Source organism: Fusarium proliferatum, assembly GCF_900067095.1.
Source record: "Fusarium proliferatum ET1 genome assembly, contig: FPRO_scaffold011, whole genome shotgun sequence".
NCBI lineage: Eukaryota > Fungi > Ascomycota > Sordariomycetes > Hypocreales > Nectriaceae > Fusarium > Fusarium proliferatum.
The window spans coordinates 322,885-346,467 of NW_022194800.1; the positions used below are offsets into that span (position 1 = coordinate 322,885).

Here is a 23,583-nt window from a genome sequence, read left to right on the forward strand (position 1 = left end):
CAAAAAAGTGTCTGGTAAACTTAACATCGCCTTTTTAAGTTTTTGGGTTAAGTGGTTGTTTTTGGGGGCTTTACCAAATATAAGAAGTCTTCTTGCTCCTGGAGGCTGGTGTATTGTTTACCTGTTGATACTCCAAAACAACAACAAAACAATCATCACGAAAACCCATCATGGGCTTCAATACAACAAGGTACCTATTGACAGTAGAGCCAAGCGATAGTAACCCCTTGTAGTGAAGCCTTGAAGCCTATTCTTAGTGGCCACTTAGCGGGGTAAACAGTGTTCGCCAGTGCAGGGTCTCTATGCGCTAGAGTCCTGTCGTCACATGGGGAGCAGCCTTGCATCGATCGTCACAGTAGCGACATTCAATTTCAACTTCCTTTCAAACAACTAACTTTGATGCTTACCAACGACCTTCGCCTCCCCCACGACAACCCCCCCAACGAACCGATACGATACGATACAGACGCTTACGACTCCTCTGAGCATAATTCTATGTCTCATCATCTAATTCAGTCTTGCTGCCATAGCGCATTTGCTTAGCTTTCTCTACCTGCCAATCGCCACACTTTTCATCTGCTTCGCCCTGGGCGGCCATTCACTGTATAAGTGTTCACTGCCTCGGGGGATGTTCAAGAGGCTTTGTGCCGCGAATACGATAAGAGAGAACACACTATATCTCCAATTATAACCGCCTAGACCTCGATACCTCGCAGTCCAAGTCTTACACTACCTACACAACATGGCTGAAAACAGTGATCCTCTCGAGATGTTTGAGGCGGGAGGGCATGAAGATATCGACCCCTTTTTCGAAAATGCCTACAGACCACGGCCAAATGCTGGAGATCACCTATTTCTTCCACATCCCCACGCACCCGCTGCGTATCATAACACCCGCCACGCTCGCCGCTCACAAGCTGCTCGAAATCCAGTAATAGAGCAACAACCGCAAGAAGCTACCCCTGTGATCGACCTCACGGAAGAGCCTGATTCTCCTGTACAATCCCGAGCTATTCTCGACATCCTCCAGCCCGCGAGACCACCTGCAAGGAACCCGCGTCGAACGAACTCCCAGCGCATATCACCGCCTCAGTTAGCACGCACCGATGGTACTTTCGTGGGACGTGCAGAAAATGTTATTGACTTAACTGCGGACTCACCTGAGGAAGACCGGTCACACTTCAGAGGGAGACGCGAGGTACCGAGGCCAGACGAACTGATTGAGCTGGAAATAATAAGCCAGCGACCAGCTCTGGGGTCTCTACCAAACTTTGCTGCCTTTGGCCCCTTCAGGAGATTGGCTGGTATCTTTGGGGCAGCAGACATAGCCTTCAACCCACCAAATCTAGACATTTCACGCAACGCATTCGCACGACAACCGACCCCGAAGCCACAAATGTCCCCGCCGCCCCCAACGCGAGAAGGGTTCACTCGCAATACCTGCACCGACCCGGAGAAGGAGTCCGAAAGCGTGGTCATATGCCCAGCCTGTAACGAGGAGCTGGCTTATGACCCAAGCGGCACAGTGACTCAGAGCTCTGTGGGCCAGCAGAAGGGCAAGCGAAAACGAGCACCAGGAGAACACCACTTCTGGGCCGTCAAGAAGTGCGGACATGTAAGTTTCGCATTGGAAATCTGGATTGCTACAAGAAACTAACATATACAGGTCTACTGTGCCGATTGTTATGAGAACAGGAAGCCTACGAAGGCGAACCGTGATGGCGTAGGCTTCCGATCCCCTGATGGGCGACCTGTGCTCGCGGCTTCGAATGACCTCCGATGCGCGGTGGACGGTTGTGATAGCAAGGTATCGCAAAAGTCAGAGTGGGTTGGAATCTTCCTTTGATTTGCTGGCCTGGGACGAACTTCACTCGTGGTCGGCCCTGGGAGTTGGTGGCAACGAAGTCATGAATGACGATAGGGATACTGCGAGCATAGCATTGGCGTTAAGGATTGTATCTTATCAGACAATTTTCCCCCTGAAGTCTGCAGGGCTTGTTTTTTCTTACGGTACAGCGTTCATATATGTGATTTCATGGTGAGGATAAGGGGTTGAAAGTAAGGATAGTTTGGTCCGAGAGCGTCACTAATCCTTAGACCAAGGTAATCTTCTCAAATAAAACAGGATAATATTCTAAACGCCGTCGCTATGTCATGAGAAAAATATGCATAATTTGCCACCCAGCACCCATACAAAAGGGTGATATGAGGCCCTTAACTCCGAGCCATTGTGCGGTCCCACGCCAAGTTGTAGTTCCCCCCCAGTGTTGTGCAATTCGGCCATTTCGGTAGTCGTCATCCAATGTACATGTTTATCGTTATATCATGAGGTCTAGGTCCAAATCGTCAACCCATTCGCCGCCATATGACTCTTGCGAAGCACTAAGTGCAAAAGGCTGTTGTGGCGGCTTCTGGTTCTCTTTGCTTTCTTGCGGTAGTGGTGATAGGTGTAGTTTCGGAGTCTCTACTCGTTTTGATGGAATCCGAGAATTCATAATGTTAGGGTTGTTGGATAGTCTAGATGAGGGTTTCTTAGGAGGTTGTTTAGATAGTTGAGGCTCAGTCCGCTTTGTGGAAATCGTCGTACTGGTGTGTGGTGTTTTCTGCAGTGTTGGTGGTGCCTTAAATGGAGGTTTTCGTGGTTGGTTGCATTGAGCTGCATGTGGAGGGGGGTTGGGAAACACTGGTGGTTTTCTCGTAGGTTCACGCGGTTTGCAAATTCTGCGAGACTCTGCTTGAGCTTGCTCTATCATACCAGCCTGCATGCGAGCTCGCTCGCGTTGCTGGATCTTCTCAAGCGCAGCTGTACGACGACTTCTCTGAATAGCTAGACACATTCTTTCGTGTGAGCCAGAAGACGTGAAGAAGCGTCTTGGTGGTGGAGGTGGCGAGTCCGAGGCAGGTTCAAGTGCTGGTAAGAGGGACTGGTCTGAGGATTTCTCTAGTCCTTCATCGAAAGACTCCTCTTCCTCTTCCTCCGCAATAGGGGTCAAGTGTAAGGGAGCGGATGGCATTATGCCCTCGTCCAGCTCTTCCTCAAGTTCTCGGACTTGTTGAGATGATGAAGGGAAGAAATCATCTAGGTTGAAGAGAATCGCTTGCGTGCTCATGGGTGGTTCTTGGTGTGGTGAACTTGGGGATCGTGGTTCCAAATTCCGTTGTGGAAGAGGCGGTTTGGCAAAAGAGACTGGAGCAGCAGGTCGCTTTAAGCCCAAATCTTCTGCAATGCGATTTGGGACGTCGTTCCTAGTGACTTCCAGTGGTTGCTTCGTCGTGGCAAGTGCTTCTTCTGGTATTTTGTTGCAGATCTTTTGGACTCCGTGGTTCATGTTGGATTTTGGATTGCTCATAGCTGCTTCAATATCCTCAAGAATTCCCAGGGCCAGATCTTCCTCAAAATCCGCATCTAATTCGTCCTCCAATCCTTCTAGCTCTATTTCGGGTATTGGTGGGTTTTCTAGTGCGGTCTCCGATGCAACAAGAGCTGCTGTTTGTTCTGTAGGTTCTGCGATTATCTCTTCCTTGCCCCCGGGTGATTGAGGCATTGGTGATTCCCGCGACGGTTTTGGTACGTCCTCGACAATCGTTTCCATAGCAGCATCGGAAATTTCCTCATCGTCTTCCTGTATGCCATCAAGCTTCTGCGCTTTGGTCGCCGGTTGTTGTGGTTGTTCTTCGCTTGTCATCGCTTCATTTGTGTCCGTATTACTCGCATTCGCCATCAAATTGTCGTTGCCATGGGCATCTCTCTTCTTTGAAGTACCATTCCCTCTCACAAACCATGAAATCGTTTCTTGACTGGGTCGAACATTCACCAAAGGCAATCCTTTCTTTCGTTTCGCTTCTTTCTCCGCCAACTCTTTCTCTTTCTTCTTGTCCCTGGCAACTTTTGCCTTGGCAGCCGCCTTCTCCCGTTCGAATTCCTTTCTGATTCTTTCCTGCTCAGCCCTCTCCTGTCTCCTGGATTCTTCCCGTGTAAGTTTAGGGCCCTTATTGGCTGCTTTGTAGGCGTTCCGGACTTGTTTTGAGGTCATGGGCCGTAGGGGCGGTTTGTCGGGAGAATCCGCACGACCCGGGAATTTCGGGATGACCGTGAACGTTCGCTGGCCCATGTTGAACTTGAAGACGACATCTGGCCAGTTTGCACGACAGGCGGATGTTGTGTGATGAGGTTGGTTGTTATGATTGAGTTGGGAATGACATAGGACGCGTGGGGGAGGGGACTGACACGAGGTGGAAACGAGATCACGTGGGCCCATTAACAATAACAGTATGACGAACATCAATACTCGCAAGACAGCGAGACCCGTTGAATTATGGCTAATGGACTTCTCAGACTCTTGAAATGTAGTGATTCTATCGGCGTCCCTTTTATGTTCTTTCTCGTGATATCTATTTCTCAAGAGGTTCACGAGTGGGGTCCCAGGCACAAGGGCTATACTCATCAGTTGCCAAATCTTTCACTTCCTCCTCCGTCAACTCAAAGTCGAACAATTGAGCATTCTCCAGAATCCTTGAGGGTGTTACGCTCTTCACCAGAGGAACATAACCCCTCTGCAAGCTCCACCGAAGAAGAACCTGTGCTGGACTCTTGCCATACTTGTCCGCAAGGGCCTTGACCTTGGGGTCATCAAATCGCTCGCCACGCACAATGGGGCAGTAAGCCTCAACTGCAATGTTTCGGTCCTGGCACCACTTAACGATGTCAGGGCGTGTGAGCCACGGGTGCACCTCCCACTGCCCGACCGAGATGGCGCCTCCCTTTCCCGGTCCAAGCTCGGCATCAAGCTCTTTAATGTATGCCTCTAGTTCCTCTAGATGATGAACGCCGTAGTTGGAAACACCGAGTGATCGCACCTTGCCAGCTTCGACGCACTCAGCAAGAGCTCTCCAAGCACCCTTTCGGGCATCAGGTCCACCATACGGGGCATGAATAAGAACAAGGTCAAGATAATCGAGCTTCGTCTCATCGAGAGCAATGTCTACCTGCTTGTGTGCATTCTCGTAGTTCAAGGGAAACTGTTTGGTGAAGATCTTGGTAGTGAAGAAGAGCTCTGAGCGAGGCACACCAGACGCTAGGAGTCCAGCTGCGCTAGGGCCCTGGTTGTAGTACCCTGAAGCAGAGTCGATCTGAGTGCGTTAGATGTGCATTGAACGCCAGAGCCTTAGAATAAACTCACATGGCGGTAGCCTATCTCGATAGCCTTCTTGCAGAGGTCGGGGGCTTGTTCAGCGGGACTGAATGACGTGGTTAGAGTACATAATGCCTCCGGAACATGACGTGGACTTACACCTTGTAGACCTAGGCAGTTACATTAGCAGGGTGTGAAACGAAGGATTGAAGGATCTTACTCCATAGCCAAGAAGAGGGATCTGGTAGCCTGAATTGAGCTTCCTTGTAGAGTCGAGAGCGAGTTTAGAGGCCATTCTGAAATTCATGAACACTTTCTGTATGATGTTGAGTTGAATTTGTGGATGAGGGGTAGGGGCGAGGACGATGAATCATTTAAATACTAAGTTTCAGGTTCTACAGGGTCAACACTTTGTCAACAACGAAATTGTTTGGGTGTATATATGTATTCGGAGCTCGGAGTTACGACATCATTTTGTGCTCTCGCGTTTATAGATCAGATAAGCGCGAGGAACTTGTCGTGATGATCGTCGTGGCGTTGATTTGACATTCACAGTTGGGTAAAAATGCGGGGATAATTACGTGCCCTTGTTGTCGATCTTGTTTACTTATCGCCGAGAAAACCGACGACCTCAAGATCTGAGGCTTCCTTGGGAGATACCCAATGAAGTAAAGCATGTTAGAGGTCAACTATGCACGTTATCAGGTGAAGATTGGAGATGTACAGTTACGGCACACTGAGTGACTTCATCTGAGCAGGTTTCACGCAACGGTACAGGGTAGCACCACAACAGCACCTAAGGGAGGTAGAGCCTCATGAATTCGTATCTCATTTCTTTTATATACTCGTTCGACTAGATGACACTATTTTCAATGGTAGACTCTCCAGTTGCCTCATTATCTTCATCATCATCGTCTTCATCAAGGTCCAGCATTGGGTAGTTGAGTATGGCAGCGATATCGCCCAACATAGTCAATCGCTGACCACTCTCATGATCACTGCTGAGAACCCTCGCCTCACCACCATCACTCCGTACCTTGTCAACTAGAGCGACGTACTTTTTGCGAAGGGTAAGGTCTTCACTTCGGAACAGAGAATTGTTGACCAGAAGAACACCACCACCTGGTCCCACGGCTCCCTCTTTGACAGCCTTCTCGACAGCTGAAGTACCATACCATGCACGCCCATCGTCAAGCTTTAGCATCTCGAAAAATTGATCAACATACTGTGTTTCGCGGGCGAACTTCATATCCTTCATCTTGGCCAAGACTTCAGGGCTCTTAAGGATCTCGTTGAGACTGTGGACGTGGCCAGAATTGGAGTGAACCACCGTAGCCTGCTTCGCCACGGCTGTAAGCACCTTGTCTGCTTTGTCCCGTCCTTGGTTGGCGATATATTGCTTGAAGTCTCCAGCCACAAAGCCTGGGCTGGCCAGTAACAGCGGCCGTGACTCTGTGAAGTCCATAGTTCGTAAAAGAGTCGACAATGTCTTCTCAAAGAAGCGGCGCATACCTGCATCTTGGTCTGATGCAAGATCGCGTTTCTTGGGAATCACGCTCTCAACACGGACTTTGAGAACGGTTCGGAACGGTGTGATGAGACAGATGTTGGCAAGCCCTTCTTGCATGACAACGGCTGCTACGGCACCATCCTTGTCATCCGATAATGCCTCTTGAAGGGTGGCTCTTGCGACAGAGTCCCATCCATCTAGCTTGACGATACTAAACGGGCGGTTCACCTCGAGATCGAGGGTATGATGAGAGCCTAAGGGGGCAAGATTGTTCTCTATAACGACGGATCCAGAGACCCGGAGTGATGAGATGATAGGATCAAATGTGGTGGATTTGACTTTGATAGTCAGATTAGTGTGATGACGCTCAGATTTCGAGCTCCCAGTGTCTGTAGTAACAGTTACTTTACGGATTGTGTGAGCATGGACGATATCTCCAGATAGGATCAGGTTGTATGCATGCCACTATCAACATTGTTAGCGTGCTGTCTCATAAGAACAAGCGGTGACATCGGTGGGATTCGGAACAGATAATGGCTTGAAGTGCGAGACATGTGGTATAAGGTGAATGCTGGACAGCAGCATGTCAAGCAAGGCCAGAGACCGCGGAGGGTGTGACAACGACGGAGGGGGAGGGGTAACAATAGGAATAGAGGCAGGGTCTAAAAGGGTCGATAAAGGGAAAACGGTATGGCAGACCAGGGGTATAAACTTAGAAGAGACCAAACAGCAGGAACAGGGGCTACTGACCATATCTTCGGGATCCTCGGGCAGGAGGGAAACGGCCTCCTCCGCGTAGGCATTGAGGGCCTTATTGCGTGCTACTAACTTCATCTTTGGCTAGGTGTGCGAGCTGTGGCTGATGAAAGCTGAAGTGTGAAGCGTGAACAAGTCAAGCTGGAGGCTGGATTTCAGAGCCTCGGACCTCGGTGGGTTTGTGACAATGACAGAAACAAGAGTTGGCCCGTGTCTGACAAAGACCCAGATAATTACTGGGCAACTTGGTTGTCGCACCAGAGAACTCGCCGATGACAAACGGATGTTGGATGATGATATTGATAGTGATACCCAATAGATTGTTGGCCCAAGGTGGGTGGTGCAATGCGGCTAAGACCAGTAAGGCTGGGCTGGGCTAGGCTAGGCTGGCAGGCTGACCAAGACGAGAAAAAGCCAAGACGGGCAGATTTTGAGGCTCAACGGCTGTTGGACAGTGGAGGCTAACTCTTCCTGAGGGAGTGACTATCAAAATCGTGAATGTAAAGTGCCAAGTGGATAGATGGACCACGGTAGTTCGGCGATACGGCAGTTGGACGGCTCAGAATAGATCTCTCGGTGCCGCTGTCAGGTACAGACAAGGATGAGGTGAATCGGTGATGATGTTGACGTCGGAGTCGGTGGTGGAGAGAAGCCGGGCCCGACGGGGTTTTGATGTTGTCCGTGGACCTGCGAGTGACCACTCTTTGAAAGTATCAGGCCAAGTTCTGAAAGTCAGAAGCAACGGGATTGGAGTTTGGATGCCCACAAGTGGATAATTAGACGACGATTCGAGTGACGTGACTCCACAAGCTCAAAGTTCTCGAACACAAGATTTGTTTCTGGTGCATGGATGCGGAGTCTTAAAAGCTCCGCGGATTGCGGAGGATGAGATGAACGGAGTTCAGCACAACCCCGATTGTTTGAAGCTATCACAGTGACAGAGCGCTAAACTGACTTTTCTTATGCGCTTTTTTTTTTATCCCTTTCGTCTGGCGGAGTTTGGGTGAGGGGATTTACAGATGGAACGGAAATGGATCGATTTGTTCGCTGTACGCCGAACGCCATAGAGACCCATGACAGGCCTTGGCGATCTTGGCGAGCGAGACATCGAAAAAAAAAACTCTCTGGAAGAACGGCACGAGGTGATCCACGGAACTGCATTGCATTCTTGGCGATATGCAAAGTGCTGCACTTCGCATCGTGTGACAGCCAGACAGACAGTCTGTGGTCGTTTTAGCAATCATTGGGTCCCCTGTGGCTGAGGGAATAAAGACATCAAGGCAAAACGTTGCCGATAATAAAGCGTATTCTGATATTTCGTGAGTGATTGTATATAGGTCAAATTATCAGTTCGTAAACTCTAATTATTAGGTAGCATCTTCAAATCTTGTCAGCATTTAACTCTGAAAACGTCAAAGTTAGTTCTTTGCCTGAACAACGCGTCATCATGATACAGCCGATTCAAAACGCTATTTGACAGAACAACTGTTACTTGATACCTGCTGATCTGACGTCGTGAATCTCGATAGTGCAAGGCACCGAGTTTCCTCTCCAAAAAACCAAAACCATGCCTAGTCAAGAAGCTGCTAATTCCGGCCCGTCTCGAAAGCCAACGACGTAAGCCCAGCATGTGAAATGTAAGAGTGAGTTTGCGTCGTTTAGCTGCTGGTTCTCGCATACTTGTCTCACTTGGGATGCATTCGATGTAACTCGCTCATCATTTTTTGTTTTATCCCCTCGTTCATGGGCCAGACCCGACGTTATATGTGCAGATGTTCGAATGTGGTTGTGTTAGTGCAGTTCCTGGAGGCTTGGCTCCAAAAGCAGCGCGTCCCGAATACGCGGAAGCAACTAAAACGAGTATCGAATACAGAGCACGAGACATTTAGACTTGTCGATGAGCTTCTAATTATGGTTGAGATATATCAGCATGCTCATATACTCGTTTACTCGTATACTTAACTTAATACGATACCTTCTGAAACATGACATGATGGCAATTGCTGTATTTTCGCTTTTGCGGTCAAGGTTTCATCGTCTTGTTCTCTCATTCACATGTACCTGCCGTACAGAGTACATGCGTTGAGTACTGGGCCGTGGGTTCGCATTTGAGGTGGCTGTGGCACAGACAATCTGGAGAACAGCCAGCCCGTTGAGATGAAGGTCGATCATCCAGCCTTATGCGATCAAATAACAACTAGTTAGTTCGTCACGTAGAAAGAGAACAGCCATCAGCATAGCGATGCCATTGTCAACATAGCCGCATAGCCAGCCTGGAATGTTCACTAATAACCGTCACTAGCAATGAGACCAATTAACAGTTGCCATGATGAGCCATCAAACTGCCAAATTGGCTCTGCCCTATGAAACGAAGCCTGATTGATGCCGCTCTCAACCAAGATCATCGCACCAAAGTCTTGTCTTACCTCATTTAGACTCCATCTCATCCATTCTAACCCCAGAAGATCCAGCCGATATCCGGTAAAGGTGTGATACAATCCTACAAGTTGTACTTCTTTCCCCTTTTTATTTCCTGTAAATTCATTGAAGAGCCACAGCACAGCCCGCCCATACTAGATTCGGTGCTTACCTGTTTCCCACAGCGCTGGGGGCCTGACCTGAGTGTCCAGCACGGTAACGAGCTGCAGTTACACATCAGCTGCTCATACAATAGGTTGTCAACCTTTTTGCCATCCACAGTCGCAGCTCTGCGCGCGTGGGCATCAGCTCTCCCTTTTCCAACATCTCATTCGTAGTAGCCTCTTACCAGCACACTTCATCACCCCTTTTACTCCTTTTTCTTTTCTTGTTATATCACGCGCCAAAATAAAAAGAAGCCCATCGAGCTTCTCTTACACACTAACACCATTTGGCTTTCGACCCCACTGCACTGTACTGTAAGTAGCTGGAAACACCTAGTTGCCGCTGTCTGGTTGCTGTGCAGCGCTGTCCCCAGCGCACTGCAGCGCCTGCCCGGTCGTCGCATTCGCCCGAGGGGTCGTTTTCGCTTAAGTCCTTCATGTCATGGTTACCCGTCTCATATAACCATTGCAAAAATCGCTGGTTGCCCTGCTGCACTCTGAGCACCTGATTCTGATTCTGTTGAGCTCTGTATTACAAAATACGATACATGCATTCTGACTTGCTTGTTTGCTTTCATCTGAACAGCCTTACCTCCTTTCTATCTCTCCCTCCCTTGAGCAACATCCCTCCCGTCATCATCCATTATTCACCACTACCAATACGTGTCTGACACGCCTGGAATTAGACCCTCACTCAGCTGGAGACTAACCAACATCACTTGCATATTAGTCCAGTCGGAGCGGAATATGAAATAAGGAGACAACATTCACCGACGGCCTATTGACTAAACACCAGCCAGTCGGCATTCATTTCACTGTCAGAGGTACATACACAGCTACAGTACATCGAGCCCTCAGCCCGTACGAAAGGATCTGCCTTGAGCCAAGCCTCCCAGCCTCACGTCTCGTTCCCTCTCGCTCGCTCGCTCTCGGACCCTTCGGATTGGACTTCAGAAGCTCGTTACCCCCGGTCTCCGCCACGCCCACTTCTCAGTGCTCACCCCCCCACGAGTCTCCGAGTCCGTCAGCCAAGGCCACACTCTCTCGTTTTGATCGGGTCGGGGACTGGACTCCCACAAGTTGCGCGAGGCCGACCGCCCGCGCAAGCCGGTCTATCTCGTTCAAAATTCTTTAGGGACTGGTTGCCCATCAAGTATGGAAGATGTCCGCCTCCAAGTCTTCGCCTGCTGCCCGGGGCGAACGTGGTTTGTATAGACGTCGCGATTCTGCCCTTTCCAGCCTTCCCGAGTCTGAGCCTCAACGCCGTCAGAGCCTCGCTGCTCGTTCTGATTCTCAGGGTATGTACTGTATATGCTTCTTTACTCTTGCCCCCTCCACTCGGTCCTATGGCCAAGTCACAATGCCCTACCTACTAAGTGAACGCCTGGGCGCATGTCCGCTTATGCAGGGACTTGTTGCGACTGGAGCTTCCTATGCGCCCAAGACCCTTTTCACTGGCCACTATCATACTAATTATATACAATGCTCACTGCAATACTATGTAAGCTGACAATTTGTACATAGGTGCCGGTGCTTCCCTAGACCTCCCATCGAGCAGGCTCTCGACTACACAACCATCTGTGTCAAGCTCTCAGAATGCAAAAGAAACAAAGGACTGGAAACCTCCCTTCAAGTCGAGTTCTCCCAGTCCTCCACCAAACGCTGGGCTTGACCCTTTGAGTACGGTAAGTGTTTGCAACTAGTTGACTCAAGGGTAACGAGGTATACTTGGACCGCAACTAACATGTGATGTCTAGCAAATCTACCTGCGTACCAACAGTAACACCGCGGAGCCTACCATCGCACAACGAATCCTTAACCAGGGCCGTTCTGACAGCCCTGCTGCAGACAACATACAAAGACAAAGCTCCGAACTTAGCAAGTCGCCAAACACTACCCAGGATTCTAGCAAGGATCGAAGGAAAGGAGTTTCTTTCCTGAGTCGACTGGGAATGCGCGGAAGTTGGAGGAAAGATGATGACATGCAGGAATCCGACTCCGAACTGGGTGAACTGCGAACCGATGGCACCTACGCACGAGCTCTCACATCCGTCATCGGTGCAGGTGGAGGATACATACCTCTTCACAAGGAACCTCCACGATACATCCGAGTCAAGGCGCATAACAAGAAGGATAGAGACTATAACCACCTATTCCTCGCACAAGAACTTACCGCCTCAGAACATAAACATACGCACGGCCGAGCGGTAGCAACGGCAGTTGGAAGCAAGATCCTTAGGGGCGGTGATGCTATCTGGGCTGCCGAATTCAGCTTAGATGGACGATACTTGGCCGTCGCAGGAAAGGATCAGATCGTACGAGTGTTTGCTGTGATATCTACTCCGGAGGAACGTAAAGCACACGAGGAAGAGGAGGCACAAAATGGTACTCATGGCGAGAAACTTAGTGCTCCTGTCTTCCGCACAAAGCCTGTGCGAGAGTTTAAGGAACACACTGGCGAGGTGCTGGCCTTGAGCTGGAGCAAGAACAACTTTTTATTATCCTCTTCGATGGACAAGACTGTAAAACTGTGGCACATGAGCAGGAGTGATTGCTTATGTACTTTTGTGCACAAGGATCTGGTCACATCGATCGCCTTCCACCCTACAGATGATCGATTCTTTCTCGCAGGATCACTGGATGCGCAACTACGATTATGGAGCATTCCGGACAAGAGCGTCGCTTTCCAAGCACCTGTGGGCGAATTCATTACTGCGGTAGCATTTTCCCCCGACGGAAATATTGCTATATGTGGTGTGCTGAGTGGTCTATGTACTTTCTACGCTACCGAGGGCCTGAAGCTCAAGTACCAGATTCACGTCCGCTCATCAAGGGGCAAAAATGCCAAAGGAAGCAAAATCACTGGCATTCGAACTATGACAACACCGTCAGGACCCGAAGCTGGGACGGTCAAGGTCCTGGTCACTTCGAACGACTCTCGAGTCCGAGTATATAACCTGAACGACAAAGTGATCCAGGTTAAGTATAAGGGGCTGGAAAACCAGTCAAGCCAAATTAACGCACGCTTCAGCGATGATGGTACCTATATTATCTGCGGCAGCGAAGATCGGAAGGCCTACATTTGGAAGCTGGGTACTCAAGACGAGATCAAGGATAAGCAGCCATACGAAACATTCGATGCTCACCCCGAGGTCGTCACCACGGCTTTGATGGCCCCGTCGAAGAGTCGGCAGCTGTTGAGTGCTTCTGGGGATCCTATCTATGACTTGTGCAACCCGCCACCCGTGATGCTGAGAAGCCTCGAAGAAAGCACTCCAAGCCATTCGGCTCTATCAGACGAAGACCATGGCGACTCGCTTCACAGCAACAAGAAGCCGGAAGAAACACCAGCATACATCGAGCGCTCAAGGCATCTTGACGGAAATATCATCATCACCACGGATAGAACTGGAAAGATCAAGGTTTTCAGACAGGACTGTGCCCATAAGAAGCGCCAGCAAGGACTCTGGGAGTCGGGTTCTCGATTGGGCAACCGTCTCTCTGGTGTCGGTAGGAGTGGCAGTGTCATGACGAGAACGAGTGCGAGCAGTCGTGTGCAATCGAGACGTGGATCACTCAACATTCCTGGTCCCAATCCGATCCAACTCCAACATGCTTCTGACAGAATTAACAGCTGGCGTCAGGATATCGACGGAGGAAGACCCAGCATGAACAATACCCCAGCTCGAAGCGAGCGATCGATGTCTCCTACCAAGCCGGGACCGTCACCAATCAACTCTGCAGCCAATCTGGCACCAGAATCTCGGAGGAAGCCCTTACCGACGAGTCCGATCAGCCGCCCAACTCCTACAAGCCCTACCGGCAGTGGTCTATCTAACCGCACCACAGTCAGAGCTTCACATGACCGGGAGAGAAACGGCATCACAAGCCCACCAACCCCAAGTTTTAGCCTTATCAGCGCCTCTGATTCTGAGGGTGTTAACGACAAGGAGGGGAGTTTCTGGAATTTGAGCAGATGGAGAAGTTCACGCCAAAGCCTTCGCTACTCGTCGGCGTTGAACACACCTGCAAGCCCCAACGGATCGCCGAATCCCGGTCACAGTCGCTCTGGAAGCCAGTTTCTCAGTGTCAGAGAGAGATCCTCGCCAAGAATGAGCCTGGGTGTTGATGAGCTGAAGCCACCTCGCCAAGATGTTGCGAACCGGCGCAGGTCAGCAGGACCAAGGCTGACATCGAGGCTTTCGGTTCAGGGTGATCAGAAGAATGGTTTCGAGGATCAAATCGAAACACATGAGGAAATCACACCAAGTAAAAAACGAGTGGATTCTGGCGTCGGCCGCATTAGCGATGAGTCGGCGGGTTCAGCTGTTCAATCTTACTGAGATACGACATGGGGAATGATATATCTCAGCAGCATTTGTTGGAGTTGGCGTTTGTTCTGTTTATTGGGGCTTGATTGTATACCAATTGGAAAGGCGTCTGATAGGGGGTTTACATTTCGAACCCTGTACACTAACTTACTTGACTTTTCTTGTGTCAAAGAGGGTGGGAATCTTGCAGGAGGAGGTTTGAAAAAGGGGCTCAAGAGAAGATGCCAATGGAGTAAGAGGAGTTTGACGATGGTATGAGTTCTGGAATCCCTATCATAGCGAGATATGAAGTCTCGGATTACACGGCCAACAATGAGCCACAGCGAACATTTACTTGATATTACATATATATATATATATATATATACAATGCAATCTGGAGTTCACTTCCAGAGGCAGTAAAAAAAGAATTACAAATATTTCACAGAGAGACAAGAATTGTGTTGAAGTGATCAGGTTTATTCTAGCTAAGCAATGCAATCCATCCTCCTCAAAGCCTTGCGCTTTCGCATAGCCATATGTCGCAATCCTAGCTCATGATGGTCTTCGCCTTGGTGAATGGTGCCCATGATGTGCGCCTTGTTTATAGGGGGGTATCCTTGCGAATATGCGTTCTTGACGCCATTTGCTCTGTAGTGTTTTTATTTTGCGCCCGAGTCTTTCCATCTAAAAGTTCTCGTCGGTCTTGAGGGTGTTCTCCTCGGCGGGCTTCTCGGCAGCAGCACCGTTGGCCTTGTCGGCATAGCCCTTGACAGCGGCAGTCAGCTTGGGGGGGACAGCGCCGAGCAGATCACTGTCCTTGTCGCCGTTCTCGAAGAAGAAGAAGGCGGGGATGGAGCGGATGCCGAGCTCAAAGGCGAGATCGGGGACATCGTCGGTGTCGAACTTGGCGAAGGCGTACTTGTCGGACTTGTGCTCGGCGGCCTGCTTGTTGAAGATGGGGGAGATGGCCTTGCAGGGACCGCACCACGAGGCGTGGGCTTGGAGAGCGACGTAGGGAGTGGTCTTGACGAGCTCGTCGAACTGAGCCTTGGACTTGATCTCGACAACAGCGGAGGGAGCAGCCATTTTGAAGAGTGTTTTGTGGTTTGTGGTTTGGGTGTTTGGTTTGTAGGTGTTGATGAAGGGTTGAGGGGTTTTGGTGGGGGGTTGTGTTTATATAATAAGTACTAAAGTAAATATGATATGGAGGGGTAGAAATCAAAAGGTCAAGATGGATCTACTGTAGCGGAGTGGATACGTTTATATACTTGGTTGTTCAGGCTTCTAGAAGCTCCAGTTTCGCGATTGATGATTACTCGACCTACCTAGGTACTCAATTATTCAGGAACCCGGGAGTCGGTGGTGGTGAACATGACAGGCACGATGACACAATCGTGAAATTTTGGAGAGGCCGACGTGGGGTTCTTTGGGCCGAGTGCCGCTGAATGATTGGAATTAACTGCTGACAAAACAGGCCCGGCCGAGCTATAGGCCCTGGAACGTATTCCATGCGTAACGGAATTGGAAGCCATTTGGAATCAAACTACGATCCGCGAATACGACGGATCTGTATGGGGCGAAGCGAGGCTTCAATTTATCAGCAATCCAGGGTGTATCTTATCTTAGTAACCATGGTAAGACTTGATTGAGATCAGATTGTCTTTCAACTCATGCCTCAGTCAAATTATTTAAAATTCATACAGTTCAAGCCTAACTCTCTCCCTTTGATTTGAGTCTAATGCGACTTCATCATGCTCATGCCGTGGCTAGGTACTAATGATCAAAGGCCTTACATCAAAGACAAGATACATTCTGGTAGACTTTCTCTCTTTACTTATACCACCTCTAGTCTTATGATCTATAGAGATAAACAAAATACCTTGAAAAGTCCGATACGACTTACTTCTCTCGCCCTCATGCTTTAATTCTTCCCATTACAATGATCTCTTTCATCCTACAAAAGGCTTTGCGCCGGTAAATTCTCGGAGAGCCCCGCATCATGGCGGGGTTCGGTAGTCTCCACTTTATTTTTTTCCTGCAGTTGATTTGGAGGGGCACCAAAAAGACGGCGATAACTAAAAATTCATTCTTTTTGTGGTTCAATTCGTGGATCGAACCAAAGAACACCACATATTCCAATCATGGCAAAGAGAACAGCTGAGGCCGATCACGGCGATGCCCTAAAGGGCGGCGAACGCCCTGAGAAGATGGACATTGACGACAACACCAAGGAGATGGGAGAGTTTGAAGATGAGTTCGAGGACGAGTTCGAGAGCGAGGACGAGATTCTTGAGGCTGGTGTTGATGGACGACCTGATGCTGAGCGCGAGGCTGAAGAGAAGGGTAAGTCGCTATCCACGAATCGCTCAGAAACGGATCTAATGCTGTGAACAGATGCCATGGAAGTCGACCAAGGAACCTTCATCGTCGGACGAAGCAAACTCGAACCCGGCCAGACTCTCGCCCCAGATCTGACAACCTACGAGATGCTGCACAACCTCAGCACACCCTGGCCATGCCTCTCTTTCGATATTATCCGCGACAACCTTGGCGACAACCGCAAGGCCTATCCTGCTACCATGTACACTGTCTCTGGAACACAGGCCGAGACTGGAAAGGCCTCTGACAACCAGATCATGGTTATGAAGTTCAGCGGTCTCAGCAAGATGGACCGTGGTGACGAGGGCTCTGATTCGGAGGACGATGATGACGAGGACTCTGACCCTATCCTGGAGAGCAAGTCTATCCCTCTCAACTCTACGACCAACCGCATCCGCGCCCACCAGATTCCTAGCCAAGAGGCTGGGCGACCTGGAACTACCCTCACTGCTACGATGACCGAGTCAAGCAACGTCTATATCCACGATATTACTCCCCACCTCGCCTCTTTCGACAACCCCGGAACTACTATCTCCGCTCAGCAGAACAAGCCTATCTCTACTGTCCGCGCCCACAAGACCGAAGGTTACGCTGTCGATTGGTCTCCCACAGTTCCCGGTGGTAAGCTCCTCACTGGTGACAACGACGGTCTCATTTACGTGACAACACGCACCGATGGAGGCGGCTGGGTCACCGACAACCGACCCTTCCAGGGCCACACCAGCAGTGTCGAGGAGCTCCAGTGGTCACCATCTGAGCAATCTGTCTTTGCCTCTGCTTCAAGTGACGGCACAATCCGCATCTGGGATGTGCGATCCAAGTCCCGCAAGCCCGCAATCACCATGCAGGTCTCAAATGTCGATGTCAACGTTATGTCTTGGTCGCGCCAGACAACTCATCTGCTCGCCTCCGGAGACGACAACGGTGCATGGGGCGTCTGGGATCTCCGACAATGGAAGGCCAGCTCTGACAAGCCCCAGCCCATCGCCAGCTTCAACTTCAACAAGGAGCAGATCACAAGCATTGAGTGGCATCCCACCGACGACTCTATCGTCGCTGTGGCCGCTGGTGATAACACCGTCACACTGTGGGATCTTGCTGTCGAGCTTGACGACGAGGAGAGCAAGGACACAGCAGGTGTCAAGGACGTGCCGCCCCAGCTGCTGTTCGTGCACTACCTCAAGGATGTGAAGGAGGTGCACTGGCACCCTCAGATCACGGGTAGCTTGGTCGCCACAGGAGAGGAGTTCAGCGTCTTCAGGACCATCAGCGTATAAGGTGTCTGTCTATCTGTGGAGTGAAATGACTGGGACGGAAAAGTTTACGGACAGGTTCATGGTGGATCTGTTATTGATTGAACGGCATGGCACGGCGTATAATGAGATCTCCTTTGTTGGATTTGATAGATAAATGACCACGTTTTTCTTGGGCTTCGCTCTGTTTGGTGTTAAGAATCGGCGAAATCCTTTGATGTTTCCTCACCCTTGCATGTGTAAGCTGAGGCCCCATTGCACGTAAAACAAGCTAATCTTTAATCTTATAATCCTACTCTAAATTCTCATCGACACTCTTCATGAAACATTTCTTGGTTCTCAAACTGGGTCAAGGATCCAACTGAAGTCCCAGTCAACATTCTACTGTTCTCCATACAAACTACCGTAGGATTACGGAGCTGAACAACTAGCAAAACGCCAGTCTATAAACTAAGGTAAGATGACCTCTTCCTCCGTCTACCCTGGGGCCAAAACTACACCATATCGCTAAAACCACCATACCATGCAATCCCCATTGTACTGCATTTCTCGAACACAATCGCATCTTTTTGTAGGGCTAGACTATTGATTCTAGGGTCCTCCCGCTAAAGGCTTCGACTCGAACCAACGCGTCCCAGCCCAGCGGTAACGATCGTCCCCCCGCGCCTAGAAACATGCCAAAGGAACAGAGCCCGCCGTTCCAGAACGGTCTTTTTTTCCTCTTCACCAGCGAAAGAACGACAATGGCCTTACGCCACAAAATGCTTCTATGGAAAAGGGGGTGGAATGTCACTCCATATGCTTAAAACGGGGTTGAGAGCCAAAATTGGTTTAATCTGACAGGATGGCTCAGCCCTGTTCTGCAGGAGAAAGGGGGTGAGATGAGATTTCTGGAAGATGGAGGAGCAGAGGATGGAGATTAATGCATGACTTTAAGTTGAGATGAAATTATGGATATTTCTTCAAGATATGTACTTTCGGTCTTTTACTGTATTCGTCTTGGTCTATAGACTTTGATCAGGACATGGCGTCGTTAGTCAAGACTCACAAGATGCACTGATGTAACGTTGGACTTATGCAGCATCTTGTGTACATTTCTGTACTATGTTGCACAGCAACATGACATGCCATGCAAGATCTGAGCCAAGGCCACGCCGTTAAACGTTAAGCAGTCTCCCATGTCAACGGACAGGGCTGAGCCGTGTTCCCTCTATGCTAGACGTCATGAAGGCTCGAGCGTTGTCTGTTGGTTCATCTCCAATATTACTAGGTAGCCTTACGCCATCGTTGTTGACATCATGTTTGCAGTCGCGAAATGACAGTATATTGAAGCAGGTCTATAAACGCTTTTAAATGACACCCTAAACCCCCATCGAGATAGCGAGCTCTTGCCCCCGACGTTATACGAAAAAATGTCTACATTACGTGTGTCGTTCAAATACCGTGGAATGGTACATTATTGTCGTTCAGGTCTAACCAGACTAAATGGAAATATTGGCCAAAAATGGCTAATTAGCTAATGAGCCTTGCAGAATGGTGACAGTGGCCCTGACAAGCCGTCGCCGTGCCATGTCAAATTTACTTTGATGGCTCTCGGCTCTCAGCGGTAGGGAGAGCGTTCTTCTTGGCCTCGTTCTCCTTGACCTTGGCCCAAGCATACACGATACCCGAGACGAAACCGATGAAGATGGCCGAAACACTTCCAACGGTAACGGGGGCAGCGAAGAAGATGAGACCAGAGACGGCAATGGGCAGCTTGTTGAGAGCACCAACCATGGAGTAGGTGGTGGACGAGGTGACTCGGATGCACCAGGCGGAGCAGTAAGAAATGAAGATAGCGGCCAGACCAGAGTAGATGATGCCAATGAAGATACGGTTGCGCGAGTCCTCGGGGAAGTTCTTGGCGAAGTTGGCGCTGGACCAGTCCTCAGTGACCAGAGAGAAGAAGACAAGGACGGGAATGGTGAGAAGGTTGTTGTAGTACATGGCTATTGACATGTTAGCAGTTGTTTTTTTATGCAGTGTTTTTGAGCGCAACCCCGAGGTTGCGCCTGGGGGGTCAACGTACTGTCCCAATCCTTGAAGTTCATCTTGTGGATAACCTTGCGCATGCCCAAAACGTATGAAGCAGAGCAGAAGACGTTCATGGCCATCCAGAAGTAACCGGCATTCAGAGTCGCAAGGGCATCAGCATCGCCAGTAGTAGCGCTGTAGTCACCAGAGATAGCGCTCTTGATATCAGCCCAGGCAGCAACCACAGAGCTCAGAACCATGAGACCGAAAGAAGAGAGGGCGATGGGTGTGACGGAACCGCCAAACCAGAGGACCTCGCCATAAGCAATGGCGATGATGGTCAAGTTCTTGAAGATGGTGTAGACAGGCACGGAGAGGTACTGCAGAGCCTTGGTGCTTGTGTAGATCATACCAACGAGGACGAGCGAAATTGGGTACCCTGTTGAGATCGCATTAGCCATTGCCCCTCATTCGTGAAAGATATTATAACGTACACTTCTTGATGCGGTCCATCTCAAGAGGAGCGAGGGACTTGATCATGCCGAGTTGCTTGCATGCTGTAATAGCAACAATGCAGACAATGGACTATAGAGACACCGAGTTAATTGACACCCCTTGAACTCGGGGAACAACGACAAACATACCTGAACAGCGAGGTAGAAGAAAGTAAGGTTCCATGATGTACCAGACACAACATACTTGTTGACGACAGTCATGGAAATAGAAGAGAGACAGTAAGAAAGAATAGAGAATGGCCCGCTGTTCTCGATCTTGTTCATGAAGCCTGAAGGCTGTGCGGGGAGGGCATCAGTGCCTGGACCGCGGCCAACAAGGGAGTCGTTCTCCTTGTCACCATCGCCAATGTTGGTCTCGTTGGCAGACTCGGGCATCTTGGCCACGAAGTCGTCGTTCTTCTTGTTCTGGTCAGCCATGGCTGCGGCGTCGAGTCGGTCGGTCGGTCGCAAGCGATTAAAACGGCTTCTAAAAAAAAGAGTGGACGAACGGCCGAAATGTCGTTCAACAGTGATTCAATGCGTAGCAGAGAATGACGAATCTCGAAAAGAACACGAAGCGACACGACACGATACGATACGATATGCGGGACAGGACAGGACAAGACAAGACAAGATAAGACGAGAAAAAGCGAAGGGCTCCAGATAAAAATCGATCCAGTCAATCAACCAAAGGCCACCGTGGAGATGCCAAGTCAAGTGGATAGGGATAGGGATAGGGATTGGGAGGGATGGGAATAAGAAAAAAGGGCGTATCACTGTAACCTCTGCAGCGCGGTACAATTGTCTGTGAGAAGTGAGGAAAAGGGGGCTTGCGTCCGTTCTTGGCCAACTTGGCTACATTCAACTAAGGCGATAAGGATCCCGGTAAGACCTTTTCCACTCTTTTTCCCTTGCGCCGCGTAAGAGTCAATAATTGCATCTTCTGTCTATCTTCATATGCTGTATAAGTGGATGACCCCGCTGTGTGAATCTTGCCGGGATACGAAGGGTGCTGCTGCTGATGAGGCCGTCGACGTCAGGAATCCACATCCCGGCCGAGGGTCCCTGGCATCTCCGAACTGGCTGCAGACAGAGTCTCCTTGGATATTTACATACCATACATACATACGTATGCCACAGAGGAATAAGGGGCTACAACGATTATCATCAACATCAGAGCCTCTGCATCCCTGCCGAGACAATCTGTGGATGGATCATGGGTACGGTGCAGGCGCGTGGTCGTGGCGCACTTTGAACGCATCCATCATCGAATCGCCCGAGTGGAGGAAGTTAGGAACCAGCCTACGCCAGCCAAGCCCAGGAGATGGAGGTGGGTGAATGTGGATTAGGTATGGATGGGACGGGAGACACTAAGTTAGAGCCTAGAGGTAGGTACCGACTTAGTAGAAGGACTAGGATGTTGTGGTATGGGGGATGGGGGGTCGCATCTTTTTATTCCCAAGTTCAAAAGACGTTTCAATATACTTTCTTTTTCTCTTTCCCTTCCATTGCATCTTCCATCTTGTCCTTTCGCCGTTTTTTCCCTTGCTTCTTTAAGCCCAGCCCGTGATAGAAGTATCCGGGTGTTCCACTCCTTTTCCCACAACCACAACCATAACTCTAACCTAAAACATCTGCTTCCCATGAGTTCATCATGTTACCTGCGATGAACCGCTTCACACGCATCGCGCTAGCCGTGATTGCTGTGCTCTTCGTCTTCGCTATATTGGTGTCTTACCAGGCACCCGAGAGCTTTAAGGATCATTTACCAAGCGCAGACTGGCATTGGCCTTCGAAAGGCGACAATGTCACTATCGACGAGCCCCCAAAGCCTACCGACGCCGCTGGTGCCGTGGGCGCTGGAGAGGAGGACACGGAGTTGGACAAGGACCCCAACACAGACATCTCCTACGATTTGACTCGAGCTCCTACACCGGGCTGCGAGAACATCGTCAACGACTTACAGCAGCGTCTCATCCACGCTTACCAGAAGAGGTTCGAAGGAATTCGCTATGCCAACATCTGGGGTTATCTCGAGACGGAGAACAAGGGTGATGCTGCGATTTGGTCCGCACAGCAGATTCTGCTGAGCATCCTTGGAATCGAGACTATGGAAGCCTGCCGGTAAGCATCTCGTCTGTACCACGTTGGACAACGTCAATACTAATGTAATGTGATACAGCTTCATGTACAAGGACTGCGACATTACAAAGTTCCGCAAAAAGTTGGAGGACCACCGCCCACACTCTGGTATCATCATGGCTGGTGGCGGTAACTTCAACGATTACTACTGGGAGGACCAACCTTCGCGCATGAACATGATTGAGAACTTCCTCAACGTCTCCATCCGAGCTTTTCCCCAGAGTATCTACATGACCAACCCCGAGAGGATCGACAAGACCAAAAAGGCTTTCACCAAGCACCATGATTTGCAGTTGGCTGCTCGTGACAAACCCAGCTACGACTGGCTTATGGACAACTTTGGACAGACTGAGGGTATTCAGAGTGATCTTGTTCCTGATATTGCCTTCATGTGGGGCAACCGATCTGACTTCCGACACAACACAAAGAAGACGTTAGTACTGCCAGCCAGCCTAACCGTTGAACGAGAGCTAACTTTATATCTAGCCACGATATTCTGATTCTCGCCCGAAAGGATGCCGAGATTTCTGACGGTGATTCTGCCAGCATCGAGTTTGGCGAGGGCAAGGTCGACTTGGGTGGCAGCATCGGCAACGTAACATACAACAAGGTTGACTGGAAGTTCACCAAGACCCCTTCGATCGACGACGACGCCCAGCGCGAGGAGGGTAAGAACCAGCGAGCGTGGGCCAAGTCGATGGCGGGCTTCGAGCTCTTGGGGTCTGCTCACTTCGTCATCACCGACCGTCTCCACGGCCACATTCTATCGACAGTCATCGGCGTGCCACACGTGCTGATGGATAGCAAGTTGGGCAAGAACCTCAACTTCCACAACACATGGACGCGCGACTGCGGCTGCACCAAGATTACAAAGAGCATCGACTCTGCGTTTGACGTGGCGCGCATGTACTTTGAGCAGGAGGTCAAGGATGGCCTCAGGGCTGTTGACCCGCCCAAGCCCAAGTCTGTACCTACACCTACTCCCCAGGCTGAGGCTGGCTCATCATGA

The 23,583-nt window shown here is 50.0% G+C and overlaps 9 protein-coding genes across 9 annotated transcripts; 4 read left to right on the top strand and 5 right to left on the bottom strand.

Moving 5' to 3' along the window:
• Positions 1-742: 742 nt before the first annotated feature.
• On the top strand, positions 743-1,846 carry FPRO_08286 (uncharacterized protein; the record flags this gene model as incomplete). The annotated part of the gene is made up of 2 exons (XM_031221938.1): positions 743-1,615; positions 1,667-1,846. 2 exons carry the CDS (start codon positions 743-745, stop codon positions 1,844-1,846), a joined length of 1,053 nt encoding a protein of 350 aa, XP_031087446.1.
• A 472-nt stretch (positions 1,847-2,318) lies between these two features.
• Positions 2,319-4,112, bottom strand: FPRO_08287 (uncharacterized protein; the record flags this gene model as incomplete). Its single annotated transcript, XM_031221939.1, has 1 exon — positions 2,319-4,112. The coding sequence occupies one exon, from the start codon at positions 4,110-4,112 to the stop codon at positions 2,319-2,321; it is 1,794 nt and encodes a 597-aa protein (XP_031087447.1).
• A 280-nt stretch (positions 4,113-4,392) lies between these two features.
• FPRO_08288 (uncharacterized protein) lies at positions 4,393-5,427 on the bottom strand (the record flags this gene model as incomplete). The annotated part of the gene is made up of 4 exons (XM_031221940.1): positions 4,393-5,130; positions 5,181-5,238; positions 5,292-5,302; positions 5,353-5,427. The coding sequence occupies 4 exons, from the start codon at positions 5,425-5,427 to the stop codon at positions 4,393-4,395; spliced, it is 882 nt and encodes a 293-aa protein (XP_031087448.1).
• A 558-nt stretch (positions 5,428-5,985) lies between these two features.
• Positions 5,986-7,476, bottom strand: FPRO_08289 (uncharacterized protein; the record flags this gene model as incomplete). The annotated part of the gene is made up of 2 exons (XM_031221941.1): positions 5,986-7,107; positions 7,393-7,476. The coding sequence occupies 2 exons, from the start codon at positions 7,474-7,476 to the stop codon at positions 5,986-5,988; spliced, it is 1,206 nt and encodes a 401-aa protein (XP_031087449.1).
• A 3,666-nt stretch (positions 7,477-11,142) lies between these two features.
• On the top strand, positions 11,143-14,323 carry FPRO_08290 (uncharacterized protein; the record flags this gene model as incomplete). The annotated part of the gene is made up of 3 exons (XM_031221942.1): positions 11,143-11,278; positions 11,505-11,665; positions 11,738-14,323. The coding sequence occupies 3 exons, from the start codon at positions 11,143-11,145 to the stop codon at positions 14,321-14,323; spliced, it is 2,883 nt and encodes a 960-aa protein (XP_031087450.1).
• A 654-nt stretch (positions 14,324-14,977) lies between these two features.
• FPRO_08291 (putative thioredoxin) lies at positions 14,978-15,379 on the bottom strand (the record flags this gene model as incomplete). The annotated part of the gene is made up of 1 exon (XM_031221943.1): positions 14,978-15,379. One exon carries the CDS (start codon positions 15,377-15,379, stop codon positions 14,978-14,980), a length of 402 nt encoding a protein of 133 aa, XP_031087451.1.
• A 1,055-nt stretch (positions 15,380-16,434) lies between these two features.
• FPRO_08292 (putative RRB1-involved in the regulation of ribosome biosynthesis) lies at positions 16,435-17,949 on the top strand (the record flags this gene model as incomplete). Its single annotated transcript, XM_031221944.1, has 2 exons — positions 16,435-16,636; positions 16,688-17,949. The coding sequence occupies 2 exons, from the start codon at positions 16,435-16,437 to the stop codon at positions 17,947-17,949; spliced, it is 1,464 nt and encodes a 487-aa protein (XP_031087452.1).
• A 1,554-nt stretch (positions 17,950-19,503) lies between these two features.
• On the bottom strand, positions 19,504-20,870 carry FPRO_08293 (putative Golgi GDP-mannose transporter; the record flags this gene model as incomplete). The annotated part of the gene is made up of 4 exons (XM_031221945.1): positions 19,504-19,913; positions 19,994-20,377; positions 20,433-20,523; positions 20,583-20,870. 4 exons carry the CDS (start codon positions 20,868-20,870, stop codon positions 19,504-19,506), a joined length of 1,173 nt encoding a protein of 390 aa, XP_031087453.1.
• A 1,216-nt stretch (positions 20,871-22,086) lies between these two features.
• Positions 22,087-23,583, top strand: FPRO_08294 (uncharacterized protein; the record flags this gene model as incomplete). Its single annotated transcript, XM_031221946.1, has 3 exons — positions 22,087-22,556; positions 22,615-23,007; positions 23,061-23,583. 3 exons carry the CDS (start codon positions 22,087-22,089, stop codon positions 23,581-23,583), a joined length of 1,386 nt encoding a protein of 461 aa, XP_031087454.1.